The following is a 15,241-nucleotide window of genomic DNA, read 5'->3' as shown; positions in this document are numbered from 1 at the left end:
GGGAGGGTAGAGGGTTCTGACTCAGAGCACCTGGGAGGGGGCAGGAGGTGTTATTCCGGCAAAATAAAACCTCCCAGAATGCAGCTTGTGGGGCTCCAAGGACCCTCCAGGTCTTCCTGCATCAGGGCTCCTGGGGCTCTGCCTCTTCTCCCAGCACAGGGACCCCCACGCTGAGCTGCATTCGCCCCTTCCCACCATGTGTGGCCCCAACTCCTTGTCTTGGTGGCCCCATTCTAAATGACATGACCCCCAAAATCCTAGAAAGCATTCCCCTAGAGAGAGTCCCCAGCCTCCCTCCTGGTCCCAAAGGACACCCCCCTGCCATCCTCGACAGCCCAGACACTTGTTCCAGCCCCGGCTCTGGTGCAGACCAAGGGATGAGCCAGTGCGGGTGGGCAGGGACCACGCTGGGGGGTGGAGGCCGGGACTGGGCCAGGCTGGCTGGTGAGCAAGCAGCGGTGACAAACGGGCTGTGCGGGGGCTGAGGGGCGGGGGGCGGACCGCGGCTGATTTATCTGGGTTATTTATGCTGCGGACGAGGCAGGAGAAACGGTTAATGAGAGTCCCGGAGAAGGGGGGTGGGGAGGCCCGGACGTGATCTGAAGCGACTTAGGAGGGTTAGTGTCCCACCACCAGGCCCTTCCCCCACTGCCCCCTGCACCCCAGGCCCCATCCTAGGGCCAGCCCAGACCCCACTCCTGTGGCACCCCCAACCCCCTTTGGGATGCCCACGCTGAGAGAGTGGGTCACTAGGGACTGAAGGAGACCAGGTCCAGGATTGAAGGGCGGCTGGAGGAACTGGGGAGGGGGCCAGGAAAGGGAGGGCAGGGAAAGAAGAAAGATAAATCTTGGCTGGACAGAAACTGACCAAGTCTGTGGGGCCTTTGGGGTAGGGGTGGGTGGGGGGAGGAGGCCAGTGTAGCAGTGGGTGGGCAGCTGGCAATGTCGGAGTTGAGGCTGGAGAGAGGGCATTGGGGTGCAGATCTGGTGTCAGCCAGGAGCCATCTCCCGGCCTGAGAGGCGAGGCGGGGGGCGGGGGGGGGGGGGCAGTGCAGGTCAGAGCGAAGAGAGAGCCAGGGAAGGAGCAGGGAGAAGATCCAGAAGAGGAGGGGGAGAGGGCTTTGCAGTAGCGAAAGCTGCTGGGAACAGATAAGGCGGCACAGCAGCAGGAGGGATTAAAGCGCTGAGGGGTGGGGGCGGGGGCGGGGGCGAGGCAGGGAGGAGAGGGTTGAGGGCAAGACATCAGGACCAAGGAGATGATGGGAGAAACGAGGGCTGCCAAAAGGGCAGGATTTAGTCAGGAACCGAGAGGCGATCATCACCTAGGAATGAGGGGGGATAGAGGGGACCCCAGCGCATCTCCTGCGGAGGGTGGTCTTCTCGACCACTGGCGAGCCCCACACCCTGCACCTGTCAGAGGCAGCAGAGCTAAGCAGAAGGGGCCATTGCTGAGGGTAGGGTGCTGGTAGATTGTTGGGTGGGAGTAAGTGGCAGAGGCCAGCCCTGGGAGCCGCTGAGCTCCTGGCAAGAGTGAGGGCACGCAATGCCTCCTAGAGGTGGCCAATGAAACCCAGGGTCACGGGGAACATCCGTAGGGTACCCAGCCAGCCTGTCCTTGGGTGGAGACCTCATCATGCCCAGGGTGGCAAGGACCCGCATTTCAAGGGGGTTTCTTTGTGGAGTGAGGCATGGGCATGGAGGGAGGCAGGTAGCTTCTCCAGGCTGGCGCCCTGGATTGGAAGCCCCTCACCATCTCCAGCCCCCCTGCTCCCCAAGCCTCCCAGACGTGTGCACCTGGGGAGGGTGAGACCCCTGCTCCTTCCAGACGAGTCTGCAGCCGTTTAGAGGTGGTGGAGGTGACGGAGGGGAGCCTGGAGGGAAGGAAGAGGAGGAGTAGAGGGGGCAGGGGGAGGGGAGCGGGGGTGGTGGGTGGGGCAGAGTAATTGCATGTTTGTCAGTTCTGTCTGCACTCGAGGGAGCGAGGGAGCCTGTGTGGTGGTGGGTAGAGCTTTGCCACTAGGAGTATGTCTGTTGGCAGAGATGTCGGTGTGTCTGTCTCAGGGGTCTGGGCTCTCCTTGGCCTCCGCCCCCCTTTGTGTTTTGGGGATGGTGGCTCTGGGCACACCCAGCTGTGCTCCGTGCTGATGCGGCAGATGTGGCGGGGCCCCAGCTGTGTCTGTTTCCCGGAGAGGAGGAGGGGGATGCAATCTGCTCCCCCGATAATGGCTGCTAAGTGCTGGGGGAGGAGATGGAGATGGGGGTGGGACCGGGGCCCAGGGCAATCCCACCAAAGGGGCAGGAAGGGGATGAGGGCTGGTCCCTGCCCACCCTGTCCTGGCCAGCCTCCTGGCAGGCTGTGTTCTTGGCGTGGCCTCTCCCCTGGTTGGTTCTGGAAGCCCATCCAAATCTCCCCGATCCCAACTCTCCCCTCCAGTCGCCCCATCCAGCTTGGTGCCAGGGACCCACCCCTCTCCCCGGCCCCCAGCTCGCTCCCCCTCGCTGATTTTACAGAATAATCTTTTTATGGAAACGGAGAAAAGCACTAATGGCAGGAGCGCACCCCTCCCCCGCATCCCTCCCCTCCTCATCCCCCACTTCCCACCCCAGTTCCCTCAGTTCTCCCTTCTCAACTCCTCCAGGGGGCCAGCACCCTTACAGCGAGGTCCCAGAGGTGACGGAGAAGGGGGCTCCCTGCTCTCCCCCCCTCCAGAGGCAGGGGGCTCCCACATCCTGGGCCCTGAGTGGTGCCCTCAGAGCGGATGGGGCTCTAGGCCCCCTTTCTTAGTCTCCCCTCCACCTGAGCACAAACACACAACAGTGGCTCCATCAGCCTGGGGGGCATGTCACAAAGACCTCCGCTTCACTAGCCCCCGCCCACTTTGAACACTGACCCTTTCCCCTTCCAGTGCCTCCCCACCCCCACCAGGCATAGGAGGGGGGTCCTGGGGGCCAGGGCCTGACACAGACTTATTGGATTTCACGGTGTTTTGCTGAGAAAATAATTAAATTATCATATTTATGATGGAGCTGCCATGGCCTCTGCCAACCATTCAAAACAGAAGGGTCAGGACTGGGGGGAGGAAAGAGAAGGGACCCAATCCCTTCCTCAGGGAGTTGACCCCAGGCCCAGAGTAGGCACCTGCAGCCTCCTCCCACGCCCAGCCGAGGTGATGGCAGGTCTGGGCTGCAGGAAACAGGAAGGGGCCGAGTCAAGGCAGGTTAGAAGCCACGCCCACTAGAGCCCTAGGTCATTTCCCAGGCACTCTCACCCAGCCGGCAGGACCTGAGGGCCTGGGAGGTCACTTCCAGCCCAATCCCCATGTCACCCTCAGCCCAGCTGCTGAACAAGCTCATCTTCCTAACCGCCTGGCTCTGAAATCCTGGGCTCTGTCCCAGGCCCTGGTGCTGATAACAAGGCCCAGCACCCTGCAGCCTGCTGCCAGGACCCCCTCCTCCCTCCCACCCACGCCCTGCCCCCCCATTCTCTTCGGGTAATTAGATTCCTCTCAATTAGCAGATTACGATCATTACCAGCTCATCTGGCAACTAAGCTCCGCACCCACAGCTGGGGAAAGGGGGGGGCACCAAGAGGGGCACGCGGGGGTCATGGGCAAACATGAGCGGTGCCGGGTTTCTCTGGGGTTTCAGGAATGTGGAGTGGAAGGCTGGGGCCCCCAGAGACAAAGCCAGGATGGTGGGAGGTGGGAGGTGGCAGGTGTCCTCCTCCCCCGGAACAGCGCTGCCTACAGTGATGATTATGGAGGGAAAGGTACCAGCTAGGCCCACCGTGCCTGCCAGGGGAGTAGAAGACAGACACCAAGCTCTGGTGGGCGAGGGGGAAACCACCACTCTGCCAAACGCTGGGCCAGGAGCGGGTGGAGCTGGCAAAGCAGAAAACAGGCCGGGGAGAGGCAGAAACTGAAGACAGGGGATGTCTGTGATCCAATCTCAGACTTGTGGCTCCTGGTCCCTGTGTCCGCCACCCCTACCCCACTGCCCAACTGAAATCCTTTACCCTTCCCTTGGAAAGTCCTCCACTCCCAGGCCTGAGCCAAACCCAGTGAAGAGGAACAGGGAGGCGGGCAGGCAGGCAGCATCAGGGTAGGGGTGAAGGCGGGGCCGGCAGGCTGGGAGCCTGGAGGGCCTTTCTCTGAGCAGCAGTGCTGAGGCTGAGGCAGTGGGAGGGGGAGATTTACCAGGGCTCCAGATTCATTATTCATGAGCCCGCAGCAATGACTCCAATTTAAATGCTAATGTGGGGGGGCCTGACTCAGCTGCCCCCCTTCCACCCCCACACCAGTCCAGGCACAAGCCGAGTCCTCACTGGCTCCAAGGTTCATGGGGTTTATTAGGGAGCAACGGAGAGGGCGGCCGAGTCCTCCACCCACCCACCCACGCTGCTCCCAGTGTGTGAAGATTCTGCCCGGCTTCCCCAGGTCCATTCTGGACAGAGGCTGGAGGGGTAGGAGTTGGGGGGCCTTCGGCGGCCCCCTTCAGAGGATGATCTGGTTGGTAAAGCTTCGGCTCAGCTCCTTGTGTGGCAGAACAATCGAGTTCAGGATGAGCACCTCAGCAGGGATCCGGACGCGGCAGCCTGCAGTGTGGACGAGGGCACCAGGAGGAGGCCATGGGGAGAGGAATCCAGGGGCAAGGAGCTGGGGGGGCCACTGCCATTAGGGGGGATCCCTCCCTGCCCATCTGTGCCCTGGCCCCATGCCCCCAGTGACTCACACAGGGCCTGGCACACAGCAGGCACTTGGTAAATGTTTGCTAACGGAAAATACACACACACACACCCTCACACAAGCACAGATTCTCCCCATAGAGCCCACCTATCACCTGTGGTGGTTTCTCACGGCCCTGAGTCCCCTGGGAAGCCATACCCAGGATGGTGATGGCAGGCAGCAGCTTCCCATCCTTGAAGAGGCTCTCACTGTCCATGTGGGCCCGGGGGTCGTTGGGATTGGGGTCATTGGGGGTACCCTCCACGCGGGCCCAGCGCCCCACAGTGCTCCCCCAGCCCACAATGCTGTGCAGCACACACGTGTGCTCCTGCCAAACAGAACGGTGTGAAGTGAGGGGGCAGAGCCCGTGGAGTACCCCCTCTCCCCAGCTTCTTGGGGCACATGCCGAGGTGCCTACCTGCAGCGTGGCTCCATGGAGGACAATGCTCTCTCGGAGGCGCACGCCCTCGCCCACAGTCACCCCCTCCCCAATGGAGACGTTGGGGCCCAGCTGTGGAGAGGAACATATACCATAAGCCCTGGGGGGCTTGGAGGACCCCAAATCCAACCCGCTCATAAGGGGGAAGGAACCTACTTGAGGCCATATGCCAGGCTGTGACAAACCTAAGAGACCTGTACTCCAAGCTCTGGAGATACTCGCCCTGCCCCACCCACCTTCCTCCCTGGGCTGGGCCACTGCTTACCACAGCTGATGGGGCCACCTTAGCCGTTGGGTGGATATAAACATTTCCTAGAAGCAGAAGAGAGGACCTGGAGGCAAATGCCCCAGACCATATCTGGTTCAGGGAGGGCAGGGATTCAGATTTCACCTCTGGGTCTGAAGTCCAGAGTCAAAGCTCTGAGGGTAGAGGGATGGGGAGTGGGGGCGGGGGGGGGGGGGGCAGGGGGAAGGGGAGAGGGAAGGGCAGAGCTCAGGAATCGTGGCAGGATGGGTACCTCGGATCCGCGGCCCGCCTGGGCTGTGCTTGGCCAGGCGTTCGGGGTGAGTGAACTGGTACTGACCCAGATAGAGGCGGGAGGCATAGAGGGCTGAGCTGGGGGGCCACAAAAGTAGAGCAGGGGCTCAGGGGCCAGCAGGGCCTGTGCCCACCGTCCTGAAGTCTCAACCCCCAGACACCCCATCAGAGGCCTCTCCCATACCCTGCAGACTTGATCTGGCTCCAGATACCGTCATTAAGGTGCACGTAGATCTGGCCCTGCCCAGCCAGGGCTGAGAACACGTCCTGCTCCAGGCGGATGGTGCCTGCCCCCCGCCACAGGCCTGAAGAGTCCTCCCTGGTAGAGGGGACAGGATGCTGACATCAGTTCCCCAACTGAGCCCAACTGGGTGGCCAATACAGTCTCTCAGGAAGGGGAATCAGAGGGCACCCCATTACCTTGCAAGGCCTCTCCTAAGGATGCTCACATCCCAGGAGGCTCACCTACCACTCAGCCCCTCACTCTCCCAGCTGGAGATTATCCCAGGGGAGCCCCAGGCATAGACCTGCTGCCCATCCTGCCCCATGTCCAGAAGGAGTTCAACCAGACTTGGCTTCCCCCAATTATCCCATCCTCCTCCCACCCACCCCTCTAAACCCCACCTCCGGTCCCTCCCTCTCACTGGATGGAATGAAACACAGACAGACTCACCCCAGAGGAAGGCAGCTGGTGAGGGCAGAGACAGTCACAGAAAAAGAGGGAGAGAGAGATGGTAGAGATGCCAGTTCAGCAGAAACAAAGAGGCCAGGAGAGATGGAGAGAGAAGCAGAGATAAGAGTGGGAGTGAAAAGATGGCTATGAGGGAATGAGGCATGAGAGGGAATGAAGGCAGGGGAGCCAGAGAAGGGAACCGTTCCCAGGCCTAGGAAGACCACCCTGGGATTGTGGTTTGTGGTGAGCACAGCTCCCTTTGGGGTACTATACTCCAAAGGGAGCCTCCTCAGCCTGAGAGTGTGTGTGTGTGTGCGCGCGCACGTGCACACACGCATGCCTGCACCCAAACATATGTGCGCCCAAGTGTGTGTGTTACCGTCTGTTCTGAAAGACATCTCTGGGACACTCAGGGCTTGAGAGAAATGGACCAGAAGGGGAGTGGGCAGGTGGTGACAGAGGAGGAACTGGGATGGATAAGGAAGAGGGACAGAATGAGGTTAGAAGGGGAGGAACTGGAGAGGCTTGGCTGGAGATGACAAGTGGAAGGGGGAAGGGAGGAGGAAGATGAGCTGGCTGAGATGGAGCCAGCAGAGACTGGGGCAGGGGGGCTGTGACTCAGGGTACTTGAGGTTACAGGGCCATGGGGTCTGCCTCACAGTCGCCCATTCTGCTGATTACGCTGGAAGACATCCCGAAGGGGCTTCAGGGCTTCCGGGGAAAAGAGGTAGATGCCGCAGTTGATGATGTCACTAACAAACGTGCTGGGTTTCTCCACATAGTGCAGAACCTGAGGACAGAGCAGGCTGGGGTCAGCAGAGGAGGGGCCACGGCCACCATCCCCTAAGACCCTCCAAATGGCCAGGTCCTCCTGTTGCCACGGGAGTCTTCCTAAAATGCAGAGCATATCTTGTCACTGCCCTTCAACTCCACCTTCAAGATAAGTCCGAACTGTCTGCCTTCTCCCTCCAGATCCTCCCCACCTCCCAGCGGTTCCAGGACACAACTCCATGCCACGCATGCCGGTGCCTTTCGGAATGCCCTTAACCAACTCTTCGTCTGGAAGACTTTGATTTCAAAAACCCAGTTGACATCGTCACTCCCTCTCTAAGTACACTCTTGTCTGTCCCAGAGTCAGCTTCTCAGCTCTGGGCACTCCTGTTCTCTGGCCACATCTCACCCACCCATAGTGGCACTTGTGTCCTCTGCAATGGTTGGTTTTTGATGTCTCCCCCAGACTGAGGGCTCCTGAGAGGCAGGGTTGTGTCTTTCTGGCTGTTTCTTTCACACCTAGTTAGTGCCTAACACAAAACTCTGTGCGTGTGTAAATATCCTATATAATAAAAGGCTAATATGCAAATCAACCAAACAGCAGAATGATCGGTCGCTATGACATACACTGACCACCAGGGGGCAGACACTTAACACAGGAGCTGCCCCCTGGTGGTCAGTGTGCTCAGCTAGAAGCTGGGGTCATGGCTGGAGATGACAGCTTAAGCTGTCAGTCGGATATCCCGAGGGCTCCTGGACTGTGAGAGGGCACAGGCCGGGCTGAGGGATACCCTACCCCCAGTGCATGAATTTCATGCACTGGGCCTCTAGTATATATATAATGTATTCACATATGTATTTTTAATACTAAAACTTGAATAGACAAAAGGGGTGTATGAAAGTCAGTGAGGCTCCAGAGAGTTTCAGAGATAGGGACAGAGATCTCCAGCCCCACCCCCGCCTTACTAATTATGCTCCCACCTCCATAATTCTGGAGGCACTATGCTGTTTCCTGCCTCCATGTCTTTGCATATATTGTTCCCTCTACCTGCAATGCCTTCCTGTCTCCTTCATGCTGCCAAATTTAACTCAGTTCAGACCACACCTCCTCCAGGGAGCCCTCCCCACCCCCACCCAGATAGGCTGGGTAGGAGCCCTTTTGTGTTGCCATAGCAACCTATGCATATATCTATTGGAGCACCACACCCATGGCATTTATCTATGACCTCTTCCTAATCTTTCTTAAAGAGATAGAAGGGAACAACTGAGGGTGTGCCACACCTGTTGGACAAGATTGGGGCCCACCCCATAGCATTCCAGCATTCTCTAGAGCAGTGGTTCTCAACCTTCCTAATGCCATGACCCTTTAATACAGTTCTTCATGTTGTGGTGACCCCCGACCATAAAATTATTTTCGTTGCTACCTCATAACTGTAATTTTGCTATTGTTATGAATTGTAATGTAAATATCTGATATGTAGGATGTATCTTCATTGTTACAAATTGAACATAATTAAAGCATAGTGATTAATCACAAAAACAATATGTAATTATATATGTTTTCCGATGGTCTTAGGCGACCCCTGTGAAAGGGTCGTTCGACCCCCAAAGGGGTCGAGACCCACAGGTTGAGAACTGCTGCTCTAGAGGCTGAAGAGTGGGAGAACGATGATACACAGAATAGGCACCCAGCCAGCCTCCTCTCTGCTCTTACCTCGTGCGTCTGTGGATTCTCTACGATGCAGCCATAGTTGAGGGACTGTGTCCTGTTAGCCTGAAAGACAGACACACCGAGGCAGTGACCTGCCTGCTCCAGGGCAGCAAGGTCTGTTTTCTCTCTCGTGCTTTCCCTCTCCTATAGCACCTGGCACATAGCTGTGCCACTGACAAGCCTTCAGATGGGGTGACAACTGACAGCTGCCCTCCCCCCTCTACTTCTGAGCAGCTAAAGGGCTCAAGGTCTCTCTCCACCACCACCTCCATTACTGCTGGGGTTTCTAGCACCTACCCCTCCTGACCTGCATTCCCACTCCAACTCCCTGTTCTGGCCCTGCCTCCCCAACACCCTGCATCCCAGGAACCTCTCTGGATCACCCCATTGACACCCTCCAGCCCCCCTCACCGTGGTGCCCAGGAGCAAGAAAGGGTGAGGCTGGTGTCTGTGGGCAGCCAACATCGCGCTCAAGGGGAAGTCAGAGCAAACATCAGCGTTGAGCACGAAGAAGGCCTCAGGGTCCCCAGCCAGGATCTGATCCCGGAAGTGGTAGAGACCACCTCCTGTGCCCAGAGGCGCAAATTCCTGCAGGTACCTGTCCCCAGGGACCCGAGAGCCAGCTCAGTGAGATCAGAGGAGTCAGATACCACGAACCTGGGCACTGACCCCTCCTGTTCCCAGGATATGCCTGCCTAAGGCCCACAGAGAAACTCAATATATACAGGAATTCAGAAACCTACTAGTGTGTGAGGGTGACTTCTGGCCATGCTGGCTCAACCTACTCCTGAGAACTCAGATGCTTAGGGCACTGCTCCCCCACCCCTACACAGCACATGCGCACAAACACCTGACCTGACTGGAAGGTTAAACTCTTGTTGTGCAGCTTCTAGGAACCGGGTAAGTGGCTCGTCAGGTTGGTAGAAGCCAATGAGCAGAATCTCCTGCATCCCAGGGACCTGAGATCAAGGGAAGAGGTTGAGAGAAGAACAGCATCTGATAGGAGGGAATTATGGGAGGGAGAAATCCCTGGTCCTGGCCCAAAATCCAGAAACCACGCGTTCAGTCTCAACTGTGGCCTTGGGCATTCATTTTACCATGCTGGTCAGATTTCTCCTCTGGACAATGACGAAGTTAGAGTCTATTTCCCTTAATTAAAAGACTCTCAAAGTTAGAGTCCTTTAATCCTTTATTATTCTACTAGAGGCCCAATGCACGAAATTTGTGCAAGAGTAGGCCTTCCTTCCTCCGGCTGCCATCACCACCTTCCCTCTGGCACCTGGGACCCGGGCTTCCCTCACAGCCCCGGCTTCATCCAGAAGGTTGTCTGGAAGGACATCCAGTCTAATTAGCATATTATGCTTTTATTATTATAGATTATTCCCCCCACCCCCAATCTGAAGTGGGGTTCACCCTAGGAAAGATTTTGCCTATCAAGTTGCATTACAGGATAATCCATTCATTTCCCTCATATTTATTATCTGTCAATCTGAGCTTAAGATCAGCTTGAGGTTAAGGATACCATTTATCAAGTGTCTACATCAGCCGTGGGCAAACTACGGCCCGTGGGCCGGATCCGGCCCGTTTGAAATGAATAAAACTAAAAAAAAAAAAAAAAAGACCATACCCTTTTATGTAATGATGTTTACTTTGAATTTATATTAGTTCACACAAACACTCCATCCATGCTTTTGTTCCGGCCCTCCGGTCCAGTTTAAGAACCCATTGTGGTCCTCGAGTCAAAAAGTTTGCCCACCCCTGGTCTAGATTGTACTAATTACTTTACAAACATCATCTCTAAGCTTTGCAACCCCACAAAGTAGGTCTAATCAGCCCCGCTTTACAAATAAGGAAACTACGGCTGAGAAATTTGCTCAGTTCCTTTTAGCAGGCAGAGACTGGACTCAAATCAACCTTGCCAGTCCCAATACCAAAAGCAATACAGGAATTAGCTCCATAGTGAGCAAGAGTAGTATGATTCTGTGCTTTGTTATCATTAAGGTTTCTCATGCTACGTACGGCTTTAAGTTGCCTCTAAGATTCCTGCCTAATCTCACATTCCATAGGAGTGAAATATGAGCAAGAAGAAGCCAGACAAGAAGCTAGATTAGGAGAAGACGCATGACAACTGCATTGCGCAACTGGTGGTGTGGTGATGGGGGAGAGAGATGATTCATAATGTCATTTGTAAATGGTGGTCCCTGGAGTTATGCCTGGTGGGAAGAGGTCATGGTTGGTAAAGGGGGAAATACAGCATGAAGGAGATGAATGGAGGTGGGAGGGGGGAGCCTACAGGATTACCTGGGCACAGGCCTCAATGTGGTGCTGGATCATAGGGACCCCTGCCACTGGAAACAGGGGTTTGGGCACCTCAAAAGACAAAGGCCTGAAGCGAGTCCCTGAGAGAGAGAGAAGCATATTTTTGTTTTCTGCTTCCCAACCACTCCAGCTCAACCGCCTCCCGACATTCCCCTGGCTCCTCACCCTTTTGAGGGCCTCCAATCAGGATCACAGCTTTAAGCATGATGGCAATTGCGACCTAAACCTCAAATAGCAAAGAAAAGTTAGGCTCAGATCTCACACCCCAATCCTGGAACCCCACTCATACCCCAACCAACCCTAAACCCAAAATAGCAACACTGAGCCCTCCCAGGATATAAATTCAATCTAGTCCCTCCCTGGGCACCCCACCTCACACATCTCACACATCTCAAATCCCAACCCAAATCCAGCCAGCCTTCAAACCTCACAGTGATTCCTCCCAAATTCTGAAATCCACACCCCGCAATCTGATCCCTAACAGACTTCCTTCTGGCTGAAAGCTCAGCAAACTCCGAAGCTCAGCAATAGACCTCCCTCTCACACCCCAAACCTTCAAAAACCAAACCCCCAAACCACGGATTCCCAAATTGGCCCATCCCCACTCTAGATGTTAAGCCCTGCATCCCAACAGTGAATCCTGATATTGAACCTCAAATCCCGAGTGAGCCCCACATACTTCACGACAGTCCTAAGAGTCCACTTTAAATATTAAACTAACACTGATCTACATTTGACAACTCCAACCCCTGGCAAAAACCCTTTCTATGCTGAACCTAAATCCTAAAATTAACCTCTAGGGTGATGATCCCTGAATCAAAAAAGACAGGTTCCCTTAGCATCCCAAACACAATATGCCAATCGCCTGTGTCCCAAGACTGACAAGTGCTGAATCTTTGGGTTCGGAGGACTGATTGCTGACCCTCTGAACCCCACAACTAACTAATAAACCCTAACCTCGAGTATCCAGGGCTTGTGGGACCAGGACTGCAACCGACGTGCGGAGAGCCAGCCCGGACCTCCGCGCCGCCCTTCGTCTAGGGGCCGTGCCCCGCCCTCTCCCCCTTCCGCCACCCCTCCATCGGATCTCTTTACCCCCAGTCCCCTTTCCGCCAGCTCTGCCGCCCGCTACTGCTGGCTCCTTCCGCGCACGTGTCTTCTCGCCACTCGCGAGAACTTCGCAGGGTCTGCCGGGAATTGTAGTTCTGAAGTTCCTCCCTCGTTCCCACTGAGAAAGGGGTGGAACTTGTGGGAGAACAAGGAGGCGTGGCCAAGGGATTGAAGGGGAGGGTCGAAATGAGAAGCGGAGGCGGGAGCCTGGATTAGGATCACCAGCCGTCTGGGAATGGGCCCGGGGGTAGTAGTTCAAGTAGAGAAAGTAGGTCACAGGGGAAGCGAGCCTGCAGAGGAGAGTGGGGTGTGGTCACCCTTGAAACGGACGTGGGCAGCGCGCAAATCCCCCACGAAAGGGTGAGGCTTGAAGGTTACAAAAGAAGGAGTCGTAGACGCCTCTGCCCTCCTGCTGGGCAGTGAAGCAGCTTCCTACCGTGAGAGAAGCGATCTCGCTCAGATTTACTGTCTGTAAATACAGGCACTGGACTAGGCACTCTCCAAACTTCCCTCTGCCCCCAACACTGTGACTTCGGTGTGTGGGTACCGGGGAGTGGAAATGGCGACTCATAAGAAGAGAACAGACGCGGAGGATCCGAGAGAGCAGCTTTATTAAGCAAGAAGAAGGGGGTTGTTAGTCCCACCCACCCCAAGGCGTGGAGACAGAGCGAAAGTTCCGCGGGTCCCTTTCAGGCCACGTCCACGCGAGCGAAGCTCTGGTCCATGCCCAGGCTGTTCTCCACGTACACCTCGTACTTGCCGCTGTCCTGGGGGGTGGCCCGGCGGATGGTCAGCGTTGTGTTGGTGCTGCCGATCTCGAAGTAAACCCTGCGGGGGAAGGGGGCGGGGCCGCGTGTCAGTTTACGGGCTGCCCGGGCCCGGCTTCTTAGCCAGCGCTGTTCTTTGCCTCCCAGTTCCCCTCCCTCGTCCCACTCCCGCGGGTTTTCTGGGCCCCATCCGGCCCAGGCTCCAGCGCCAGGCCCTGCCTTTGCAGCCGCTCCCCGCCCTCGCCTGTCATCCTCCTCGATGTCCTTGCCGTCCTTGGTCCAGCCCACGTTGGGCGCAGGCTCGCCCATGATCGCCGCAGTCAGCGTCACGGTGGTGCCTTTGCGCGCCTTAGTGTTATCCGGTCCCTTTTGAATTTTCGCCGGGACTAGAGACAGGGGAAGGGAATGCGACCCAGTCAGGGACCTAAAGGTGAGGCGGGGCATCACCCTCCCAACTATTACCCGGCCCTAAATACGAGATGGATTTGAACTCTCAGCGTGACCTTGGGCACGTCTTTAGCCTCTCGGGGCTTCAGCGACTCAGCTGTTGAACGAGATTAACCCCTGCCCCTCCTACTTCGTAGGGTTGAATGGAGGATGAGAAGAGATACTATGGGTGAAAGCCCAGGAATGCTCACACCTCTCGGGGTGCCTTGGAGACAGCTCTGGATAGTGGAGATTGCCCTGGGTTGGGAGCCAGAAGATCAGGGCTCTCTCTAACCCTAGCTCTGCCTCTGGATCGCTGCGCCCTTGGCGCTCTGAAGTCGAGTGGTTGAAACCCATACCGGACTTGTTAGCCTGGGTGGGATGGGATCCCGAGGTAGAAAAGACTACACAGGCCGTGCGGCTCTGCGCCCTACTCTGTGCCTCAGGCTGTGCCAGGGGCTGGGCTGGCCACATCCCCATCCGGACTCAGCTAGGCCCGAGGATAAACGCGCGGCTGAACCCGGCTGCAGGCAGCGATGCTGCTCTGCTCCGCAGCATTGCACGCGGGGCGCGCCCACCTTCCACGAGGATGCGCGCCGAGTCGGAGCACTGGCCGAAGGGGTTGGTTACGTTGATGCTGTACTGGCCTAGGTCCGCCAGCTCGCCATCGCGCACCACCAACGCGACTACGTCAGGGTCCTCGAAGATGTAGCGATACTTGGGCCCGTCGCGCAGCTCCTTGCCGTCCTTGCTCCAGCGGATGAATGGGTCCGGGAAAGCCGAAATGCGGCAAGTCAGCTTGGCCGCGCTGCCCTCGATCAGCACCACGTCCTTCAGCGGTTCCAGCACGCGCGGCGGCCCGGTCTCCCGCAGCTCCTTCCGGGACCTGCTCGCGGGCAGGGGCAGGGCCCAGAGCTCCCAGACACCGTTCGCACCCTCCCGCAGCCCTGTCCGCCCGCACACAGTCCCCTGCCCGCCCCCTCGGCCGACTAGACCCGTAAGCACAGGGAGGTGCGGGGGAGGGGCCGCTCCTGAATCATTACCCCGATGAAATGACCTGCTCTTGTCGGTCTCCTGCCACACCTCAGCAACTGCTCTCCCCTAAACCCAGTGGCCTTAGCAGTCCTGGCCCTGTGCTCAGGACCGCCCTTCCCCAATGCGGAATGCGGATTCTGCAGTTTCAGTTCCCTTCCCTCAGAGGCGCTAGGGCTACCCCTCACCTGTGGCCCCGGTAAGAGGCCTGGATACGAATGGCCGCTTTCTGGACCTGGGGGTCGTTGATGTCCAGGCTACATCCCGGAGGCGGGGCCGTAGCCCCCGGCTTTTTGGCGGGAGCCGCTTTGGACATCTGGGCAGCGGAAAACAGACACTGGGGTCTAGGCTGACACAGAGACTGCGACCTTCAGCCTTTGCCCTTCGGATTCAAAACTCCCCGGGATGGAAGTGGCTAGAGCTGGTCTGAGGATCAGACTCACCGTGGGGGTGGGGGCGTCGACTTCGGGACCTGAGTGAACTAGGTGGGCAGCAGGCGGTGCGAAGCCCTTCCGATGGCACAGTAGGGGCGCGGGCAGGTGCTCAGCCCTGGGCCCTGGTTTTATACATCGCTCCCCTCCTTGCCTTGTTTGGCGTGGTTGCCCCAAGCCCCCCGGGACCCCAGCTCCCGCCCCTTGACCCAAGCAGGCTCCTTATTTAGCCCGAGGATGCCTGCGATGCTGGCTCAGTCGCTAGAATAGGCCTAGGGGGGTGGGGTGGGGGGAAACTCG

The 15,241-nt window shown here is 57.4% G+C and overlaps 2 protein-coding genes across 8 annotated transcripts; both read right to left on the bottom strand.

Moving 5' to 3' along the window:
• Window positions 1-4,328: 4,328 nt before the first annotated feature.
• GMPPA (GDP-mannose pyrophosphorylase A) lies at window positions 4,329-12,331 on the bottom strand. Of its 7 annotated transcripts, none has more exons than XM_070422212.1 (14): window positions 12,271-12,331; window positions 11,341-11,395; window positions 11,158-11,255; window positions 9,712-9,815; window positions 9,268-9,454; window positions 8,860-8,919; window positions 7,034-7,164; window positions 6,375-6,389; window positions 5,886-6,020; window positions 5,682-5,779; window positions 5,429-5,475; window positions 5,143-5,235; window positions 4,884-5,052; window positions 4,329-4,594 (listed from the first exon to the last, which is right to left on the bottom strand). In XM_070422212.1, exons 2-14 carry the CDS (start codon window positions 11,378-11,380, stop codon window positions 4,494-4,496), a joined length of 1,278 nt encoding a protein of 425 aa, XP_070278313.1. In that variant the 5' UTR covers window positions 11,381-11,395; window positions 12,271-12,331; the 3' UTR covers window positions 4,329-4,493. The 7 variants fall into 7 exon arrangements, with proteins under 7 accessions (XP_070278313.1, XP_070278312.1, XP_070278316.1 ...); XM_070422211.1 differs by having other exon boundaries at window positions 11,341-11,401; window positions 12,271-12,323; XM_070422215.1 differs by lacking the exon at window positions 12,271-12,331 and adding an exon at window positions 12,133-12,229.
• A 556-nt stretch (window positions 12,332-12,887) lies between these two features.
• Window positions 12,888-14,826, bottom strand: SPEGNB (SPEG neighbor). The gene is made up of 4 exons (XM_070423322.1): window positions 14,699-14,826; window positions 14,057-14,364; window positions 13,297-13,438; window positions 12,888-13,113 (listed from the first exon to the last, which is right to left on the bottom strand). The coding sequence occupies exons 1-4, from the start codon at window positions 14,824-14,826 to the stop codon at window positions 12,975-12,977; spliced, it is 717 nt and encodes a 238-aa protein (XP_070279423.1). The 3' UTR covers window positions 12,888-12,974.
• Between the last annotated feature and the right edge of the window lie 415 nt (window positions 14,827-15,241).

This window comes from Myotis yumanensis, unplaced genomic scaffold (assembly GCF_028538775.1).
Source record: "Myotis yumanensis isolate MYYU_CA2020_CCGP unplaced genomic scaffold, mMyoYum1.0.hap1 SCAF_8, whole genome shotgun sequence".
NCBI lineage: Eukaryota > Metazoa > Chordata > Mammalia > Chiroptera > Vespertilionidae > Myotis > Myotis yumanensis.
The sequence above is the reverse complement of the archived record's forward strand: the minus strand, read 5'-3'. Positions and strand labels throughout refer to the sequence as shown.